Source organism: Gracilinanus agilis, chromosome 1 (genome assembly GCF_016433145.1).
Source record: "Gracilinanus agilis isolate LMUSP501 chromosome 1, AgileGrace, whole genome shotgun sequence".
NCBI classification, from domain to species: domain Eukaryota; kingdom Metazoa; phylum Chordata; class Mammalia; order Didelphimorphia; family Didelphidae; genus Gracilinanus; species Gracilinanus agilis.
This window is the reverse complement of record NC_058130.1, coordinates 559,295,010-559,304,063: the sequence shown is the minus strand read 5'-3', so window position 1 is coordinate 559,304,063 and position 9,054 is coordinate 559,295,010. Positions and strand designations below refer to the sequence as shown.

General features: G+C 43.1%; 1 protein-coding gene across 17 annotated transcripts in view; it reads right to left on the bottom strand.

Moving 5' to 3' along the window:
• Window positions 1–7,685, bottom strand: part of TUBB6 (tubulin beta 6 class V) — a 19,772-nt gene extending 12,087 nt beyond the window's left edge. For 12 of the 17 annotated variants that reach the window (XM_044667004.1, XM_044666989.1, XM_044667020.1 and 9 more), the window contains exons 1-3: window positions 7,422–7,685; window positions 6,443–6,551; window positions 4,867–4,977 (exon numbers count right to left, since the gene is read on the bottom strand). In XM_044667004.1, coding sequence (XP_044522939.1) covers window positions 4,867–4,977; window positions 6,443–6,551; window positions 7,422–7,478 — 277 coding nt within the window. In that variant the 5' untranslated portion in view covers window positions 7,479–7,685. Of the gene's footprint in view, window positions 1–4,866; window positions 4,978–6,404; window positions 6,552–7,421 lie in introns of all 17 variants that reach the window. The other 5 variants (XM_044666933.1, XM_044666945.1, XM_044666953.1 and 2 more) reach the window with 5 other exon arrangements.
• Between the last annotated feature and the right edge of the window lie 1,369 nt (window positions 7,686–9,054).

Genomic DNA, 9,054 nt, shown 5'->3' with positions numbered 1-9,054 from the left:
TCTCTCCTCCTCTCTCATCAGTTCCCCTGCTAAGGTGGTCAGCCACACTAGGCAGGCAGGCACCAAAGCTAATCAGCACCCAACAGAAGACCGGTACTCTCTAAACCCCAAACTCTGTTGAAGCTACAAGGCTCAGAAAAGCAGTTATGGCTTCCCCTTTGATCAGTGAATAAGGAATATGCTTTACCCAAAAAAAAAAGATAACATTAGTGTAGCTACTTTTTAAAAAGAAGGCAGGCATTCCTTTATTAAAATAACAAAAAGGAGGGATTGAAGACAAATAGGTGACTTCAGAGAAGCAAAAAAACCCAAGAATAAATCAACACAGAAGTTGCTCCTTCAGAGAACTGAAAGAGCAGACTCCAAACAACTCTTTTTCCTGATCTTATGCCTTTTGCTTGGTTCCTAAATATTTATAGTAGATTGGTTGGTCCTGAAGTTTTCTCTTTGTGTGCTTGGAAAAAAAAGGAAGCTGGAGACTTCTGAAAATATTTTGCAACTGTCTCATAGCAACTGAAGCTCCTAGTTAAATATTTGGGAGTTATGAAGTGAACATCGCCGGTAATAATGTGTTGTGACATTGCAGCCAGTGACTCCTGACTAGAAAACGAGACTATAATTTACCAAGCTTCGGTCAAGCAAGCCTCAACAGATATCCCTGAGCTGTCTTTTTCTGGCAAAGGACACACCCTCTGATTTATCTTTCCTTCACACTTCTCTGAAGTCACCACTGCACTGTGTAGATTGCTAACACCCAGATCTGCCAGGTCTGAAAATGGAGAAAAAGTTACTAGAGGGAGAAAAGCTGAAAGAAAGTCCCACTGCTCTTTTCTCCTATATACATATGACACGCTGACCCAAAGGATGCTGCCAAAGCTACAGCCTGAAGTCAACTGGTTCACCTTGCTAGTCAGGAAGAATGGGATTTAATCCATTTTTTCCCCTATGAAAAAGTACATTCCTGTTCTTTTATGTAATCTAGCTTAATATACCCATGCTTCCCAATTCAGGTGTAGGTTTCATTATGAAATGGTGCCTGTTATTAATTTTATTTTATTTTGAAATCCTTACCTTCCATCTTAGGATCAAAACTAGCTTTTTTTCTTTTTCTTTCTTTCCTTCTTTCCTTCCTTCTTTCCTTCTTTTTTTCTTTCTTTCTTTTTTCTTTCTTTCTTTCCCTTCCTTCCTTTCCTTACCTTCCATCTTAGAATCAATACTATTGCTTCCAAGGCAGAATGATGGCCAGGGCTAGACAATGGGGGTTAAGTGACTTGCCCAGGGACACACATCTAGGAAATGTCTGAAGATTTGAAGCAAGGACCTCATCTCTGGGCATGGCTCTCGATCAACTGAGCTTCCCGGCTGCCCCCCAATTAATGCTTAATAAATAATCTTTTCCTTTTAATGGAGGCTAGTTTACATGGGAACCCATTCCTTCTAATAGCCTGTTTGAAATTCAGTTTCCTTATCTGCAAAGTAAAGATAATACCTATAATCATTACCTCACATGAGATAATGTATGTAATAAATAGCTTTGCAAACTTTAAAATGCAATATAAAATGTCAGCTATTATTATTCTCCCACATATTAGAGAATCAAAAGGCAGAAACTCATGTGATATAGGGGAAACCAAGAAGATGGAAACTCCCTCCCAGAGAAAGAGGTCTAAGTACTTATTATTATTATTATTTTTTCAGCAAGAAAGCTGTGAGATTATTAAACTGATATTCAGCTATCAAATGAGGGTTATAGGATTATAGAAATATAGGAATATAGAATACAAAATAGGATTACAAAAGATTACAAAAGGAAGAGACCTTAGAAATCATCTAGTTCAAAGACTTTTAGTGCAGAGGCTGGCATGATTAGACCCATTTTTTGTTAATGGATCGCATGCCCTATTAATAAATCATACTATTCTCAGGGGAATGGCCTCCTTTTTTTATTGGTTGAAATTCTGGATTCAACAGTGCTATCAGAAATACAGCATATCCATGCAAAATGTAAACAAGTTAATTTCTAATGGGAGGATGGGGATGGTAGGAATCAGGATGTGCTTTCCATAGGGTACTAGATCTCACATTTAAAGGAAGCTAAGGAAACTATTAGGCAGAATCAGGTGGTAATGCACTGATGACAAATATCTTATGCAAAGTCCCTTAGACTGGAAATGCAATATTGTGTACAAGGAAAAGGAAGTATACAGAGTATATATGAAGCCAAATTATATAAAATAAGCCTGGAAAGTTAACTCAGAATCAGATTTTGAACAGCTTTAAAAACAAAATGGGGAATCTAGCAAGAAGGTGCCCCTACAGGTTTTTTAAGTTGTCTGTGCTTTAGAAATATCAGTTTGGTTACTGTTTCCTTGTGATATATTAATGAAAGAAAAAAAATATTGGGGGTAAAAGGACCAGTTAAGAGACAAGAAAAAAAAAGAAATCATCTATTTTAGTTTTCTAATTTTATAGCAGAGGAAATTGAGGCACAGATAGGTGCAGTTATTTGATCCAGGTCAGACTAGTAGATTCTAAGTAGCAGATTATTTAAAAGATAAAACTAAAACTCATATCCCTGGGTGTGTATCAGATTTGAAACTATAGTTGGACACAGTGGATATTTTTTATTCTACAAAACTTTTATTCCTGAAAAATTTTTACTCCCTATAAAATTTCCTTCCTTAAGACAATGGAGTTTGCTATTGTTTAAAGGAAAACTGAAATGTTACTGGCTCTCCCCAAATGAGAATTCTTCTTGAACTCAGGCCATTTCTTCCGAATATTCTGTGAGGACAATGTGGCCAATCCTAGGCATCAGTATTTCCCCTAGTGGGGAGAGAAAATGAAGCATGAATGTCTCTCTGATCCTTGTGGTGTCTTAAAGATAGTGGGAGGTCCCTAAAGCTAGACTTTCAAAGCTTAGAGGGGAGGTTTGGTTTCTGCTCTGTAACCTTTTCCTTTTATAAAGAAAAGCGCTTTGGGGGTTTTGGCTGCTTCCCTAAATAACTGTAGTACCAGAAGCCAAACTTAGATACCAGCCCCACCCAAATCATTCCCTCTTTTGGCCAGCTATGTTTTCCAGGAGTGATTGCAGCCATACGAGAAAGAGCCCTCTTGTACCTGCAGCTGAGGGAGCTGGGCACATGGCTTTCTTAGACCCATCACAGTTACTTGTTGCCCAGATTTCATAAAAATTCTGCTCCAATCCCGGGTCACTATCTCAGGGGTGGGAGGTATTGGTGGAGAGAACACTAACATTTGAAGCAAAAGATCTCTGTTCTTTCACTACTCGTTGTGTGTATTCACATAATCAGCAAATCACTTTAATTCTCTCCGTTTCCTCATTTACAAAATGATGGAGGTTCAACGAGATGATCCCTGAGGTTTCTTCTAGTGCTAAGTCCTATGTTTTGTAGGACTTTGTAGGCTGCTCTCCATCTAAATCATCACAGTCTTTACCACTTAAACAGGAGAGAGCCACACAAGCCCTGAAATTTGGTCTGTGTTCAAAGATAATTCTGTACAAATATGTAGAAGCTCATCACGATCTGGCTTAAACACCGTTGGGGATGGGAATGGAATGTGGGGTTTCTCTTGTCTTCTCCTGACAACATACCAAGCTCATTCCACAGGCATTGTTTAATCTATTTACCATATACATCTAGATTTGGGTCTTGTAGTAATATTCATTTGGATCATTTTATCTCTGCCCTGTCCCCCCAACATTCCCATCAAGTGACATCTCACACTTACCCCATTTCCCCCACATCAATTCAAATAGTGGGGCTTCTGAGAATATTTGGGTCTACGTCTTTATCATCTTGACTTTTAAGGTTTAAATGTTTGTGAGTAGATGTTAACATCTTAACTCTTGTGGTCTTGAGTGTAAATTCTCTTCTGTAGTCAATGACATTTTTAAAAAATCCACCAGGGCTTCTATTTTGAGCCAGTTTCTGTAGCCACTTGGAAGGCCACTAAAATCCATGGACCAAACTGATTTAAATAATGGGACAGAGTACAGGGCAAGGGAGAGAGGCTTCCAATTCCATGGGTGGCCTTAGTCACTAAATATTTTTGCTCTCAGGTCTCTGAGGGACTAATCTACCTCAAGAAGAAGCTAAAGGAGTTAAGAACATCTTCTCATCTCTGAATCTTTGCTCGCACCTAAAACGATCTCCCTTCTCTCTTCTGAGTTCCTCCTCATTCTTCAAGGACTAGCTCAAACTCTGTTCCTTTGAAACTTTCTTTGAACATAGCCTGAATGTTTCATTGCCTCTGAAGCATCTCTTTTTGTCTGGACCTGATCTTATACTTCATTATAATAGCTATTTGTCTTTTCATGTGTACGTATGGGTCTCATCTCCCCTACAGGACTGTAATTCCTAGAGAAGAGGTCTATGTCTTAAAACTCTCAGAATCCCCAGAATGCTAGCTTAGAGCTTGCATTATAATAGGAGTTCAATAAAAATGCTTGTGAATTTTTGGGGTAACATAGTTACCCCAAAGGTATAGGAATTTATAAATGAATATAAAAAGGAAGGAATTTATAAATGAATAAAGGAATGAATAAATGAATGAGAAAGACTGCTTTTCCATCAGGTGTATTTAAAGAGTTATTAATAGTAGTGGTAGCAGTAAAAATACTACAATTTTGTTTTTATACTAGATTGTTTTCTGTGCCTGTAGAGTTCAAAGTTCATATATAGTTAGTACCTCCTGTTTCCTGGTCCTCATGAATTTGAACATGAGGCCAGTCATTCCCACCCCCACCTCCTATTTTACAGTTAGAGAAGGAAAGACACAAAAGCTTAAGGTGATGATGATGGTCAGCAAGTGACACAGAAAATTGGACAAGTCTATACATACCAAAGATGAAATTGTCAGGCCGGAAGAGCTGACCAAAAGGCCCAGATCTCACACTGTCCATGGTTCCTGGTTCCAAGTCCACAAGGATGGCCCTGGGAACATACTTCTGGGCTATTAAAAAAAAATAAAACCCATCCCATCATGCTCTTTTCTTTTCTTTTTTAACCTTTAACTTCTGACTTAGAAGTGATAAGGGTTAGGTGTTTGGGATTAAGTGACTTGCCCAGGGTCACACAGATAGGAAGTGTCTGAGGTCATATTTGAACCCAGGTCCTTCCAACTCCAAACCACTCTTCCACTGTGCTACCTAGCTTCCCTACTACCACCCCCTAATCTTATTTTCTAGAGCTCTTTTCAAGGCAGGAATTAACTTCTCTCTGGTTAATTCTATTAAGCCTAACAACTGCCTGGGATGTAACCTGGCTGTTGAGTCTCATTTGGAGAGGCTGCTATAACTTCCTTGTTTCCAAAGGGAAATTTTCCATTTTTGGTTCCATGGGGGAAAAACACTGTTTTGCTGTTACAGCTGATTGGTGCTCTTTTGGTTGTCTGGTCAATTTTTCTCCTCTAAAAAGTTTAATCTATTAGTGTTGGTTCCCAAAATAGGCCCTTTACAGTTCCAATGAAAGTCATGCCTTCCTGCTGATTGTTTTCATTTCTATGGATCCTTTTCATTCCATCTGGACAAGAAAGAAATTGTTTCCATGTACCCAATGAGAAGATAGCTGGCTCTGAGGTGAAATGTGGTGGTTGTGACCAGAAACTATTCTAACAGACCCCAAACAAAAAGAATGATGATCTAAGTCTCTAGAAAAAGTTCCAAGAAAAAAATTCTGAACTGAACCCTACCAATCATCTTAAATTCTAATTTAACCTAAATAAATCTAAATAAATTAAATTCTAACCTTTATCCCCAGTATTAACTTACTTCCCCACAAAGACTTATCATTGTGGTCTGAGCAACAAAATGGACAGATTCGAATTGAACTATTCCCCTCCTTCTGGGAACAGACAGACAAAAGAAATAAAACCCCAAAGGACAGGGAACAAGAGGAAAAAGAAGTCCCCAATCCCGAAGTTAGATAATGCAAACTCCTTGATAATCAATCAGAGTTGGCAATACTTTTTATCTCAATGTGTAAAAGGTGTTTTTTTTTTTTTTTGGGGGGGGGGGACTGGGATAGAATAAGGGAGGGGCAGACTGGCATCCCAGACAGCTGAACACTTCTAGTTGGAATGTATTTAAATTAACAGCGGATTTCCCGCCTCTGAAGGGGAGGAGCAGCCGCGGCTGCTGCTCCCATTGTAACTTTTCCGAAAACATAACTGTCTTCCGGGCCCTCTTCCTTTCCCTCCTCCTCCGCTTGGGCCACGCCAAAAGAGCCGTCCGGAGAGAGGGCCAGGATGGACTCTGCCCAGACAGAGCGACTAGGCTGACCGCCAGGGAACCATGCCCTGGAGGAAGAGCGCTGGCCTCTCCAGCAGGTCTGGCCTGGCGGAATGGGGGGGTTCGCGGATGGGAGGAGAGAGTCCCTGACCCCCTTTCCTGGCGCACCGCGCATCGGGCACAACTCACTGGATGATTCATTGTAGTAGACGTTGATTCTCTCCAGCTGCAGCGCCGAGTCACCCACGTAGCCTCCCGCTGGGTCAATCCCGTGCTCATCGCTGATCACTTCCCAAAACTTGAGGGAGGAGGAAGAGCAGGGAGGAACAAAGCGGGGTTGAGTTGGGGGAGAAAGTGAACATTTAGTTAGACTGGGCTGCCTCTCCCGCCACCCAAATCTCCCTCCTCCCTGACCCTCACCCTTTATCCACCGAGGGTGTGCGGGCAGACTTCCCCCCTCCTTAGCGGAGTCCCAGGGAGGGGTGTGTAGCATATACTCCTGGCGGGGCAGGAAGAGAGGTTTGGGGGTGGGGGAATTCGTGGGTGGGTGGGGAAGAAGTGGGATGAGGAGGGGGGGATGTGGTACAGCAGCTGCTGAATTCCTGGCGCGCCGGAGCGTTGTGCTGAGCCGCTCCCTCTCTGCCCCGGGAGGGAGTGGACTGGAATGGACGAGCCAAACCCAGATGGGGTCCGGGTGGTCTGTACTGTCTTTTGGGGTCATGTCTCCCTGCTCCCTCCATATGCTTCCATTAGCCTCCTCCACTGCCTCGAGTTCATTTTTAGGGTCACACGCGGTCGAGCTGGGTAGGGTTTTGTGTATGTAACTTTGGATGCCCAGAGTGGGGCAGAGGACTGAGGGAGGGTAGCTGGATAGGACGCCAGGAGAGGAGGAGCTCGGGAGGGAGAAGCTCGGGGTAGGTAGGGTCACGGAAGGAACTGCAGGAGGGGAAGAGGAGACTGCCTGACACGGCTGATGACACTTTAGAGGGATCGCGCAGCTAATTCATTTCTCCTGGGGCCAAACTAAAACAGCAATTCTTCCCCGCCACTCAACCTCATCATCCTACTCCAGCACACAGCCTCTGAGAATTGGTCCCCACAAAAACACAGACAATCTTCCTCCCTCCACTCCAAACCCCCATCCCCCGGCGCCGCCCTACTCTCCCACCTTGGTGCCAATTTGATTCCCGCATTGTCCGGCCTGGATATGTACTATCTCCCTCATCACGCACGGCGGTACAGGGTTCTGCTGAGCGCTGCTGCCTCCTCCGGCTTTTGGACTTGAAGGCGAGTGGTTTGTGGAGGGGAAGACGGGAAGAGTGAAGGTCCCGGGACACTGAGGGGCTTCAGGCTCGACCACCTCGTCTGGTCTAGTTTCCCCCTGTTTTCTCTCCCTTCCCAACAGCTGCAGTGGTTCGTGTCCCCGACTAGCCCCGACTGCCTGAGCCCAAGAGGGACCAGCTCCGGACCCCGCCTTCTCCACCCCTAGCTATCTCCCACCCCTGGCCTCGCCCCTGGGGCCCCGAGGAGGTCCCCGGACCAATGGTGGCGGGCCTCATCCCTCTCGGAGACGCCCCCATTTTCCTCCTCCTCCTTCTGTTCGCCCCCTCAGCTCTGTCCTACAAACCCAAATCGAGCCTTTGGCCATCAACCACAGGGCAGGAACTCTCTTCGCTAGTCTACCAAAGTGCTTGCAGTCCTGGTGGAGGCGCTTTGCTAGGGCTCTAGAAATAAGAACTAAGCCAACTTTGTTCTCTGCTCCCCTACCTTCCCCCTTCCCATTTCTGGGATATTAAAAAGTGTTCTAGATAGGGTGATCTCCCCCCTCCCCACCCATTAAAAAATGTGTAGCTGGGTTACAAGGAGGCAGAGTTCTCTTTGGAGCCAAGAAGAGCTGAATTTAAATTCTGCATCTAGAAAATTGGTATCATAGCGCTATCAACCTCCGGGGTCTCACTGTTATTTTTGTTTTGAGGATCAAATGCAACGATATGTGCAAAGTGCTTCGCACACATGTAAATGTTAGATGGTCTCTCAGGTCCATTCTTTCTCTAAATCCCTGCTCCAATTTCTTAGATTTGAATCCCAGCTCATTTTCTTTCGACATGGATTGCCACATTCACTTAGGTGTTGATCAAGTGGTTACCTGCAAGGATAAAGGGAGTTTCTTCTCTGAGTGGTTCTTTTATCAATGAAATCACAACTTCACTCTATCCCCACCCCCAAAAGTGAGGTGATCAGAATAGATCTTAGGTGAATGGCTTCTCACTCATTTTACAGAGGAGGAAATCAAGACTGAGAGAAGTGACCAGTCCGAAGTCACATAGGCAGCAGAACCAAGATTTAAATATATCTTCCAACTTTTGAAGCTGGCATGCATATCAAAGCATTCGATTTTTCACTTCAGTTTATTTGGATTGTTGTTTTGGGGTTTTGGCATTATATGATCATTCTCTTAAAAAAATGAACACTATGGAAATGTTTTGCATGATAATACATGTATAATCCAGACTGAAAACAGTTTGGTCATATAACTTCTGAAAAGGACATTCTTAAGAATGACTTGGAAGGGCAACTGGGTGGCTTAGTAGATTAAGAGCCAGGCCTAGAGATGGGAGGTCCTAAATTCAAATCTGACCTCAGATACTTCCTAGCTGTGTGTGACCCTGGGCAAGTCACATAACCCCTATTATCTAGCCTTCTGCCACTCTTCTGCCTTGGAACAAACATACAGTATTGATTCTAAGAGGGAAGGGTTTAAAAAAAAAAAGAGTGACTTGGACATTAAAAGGGTAAGCTAT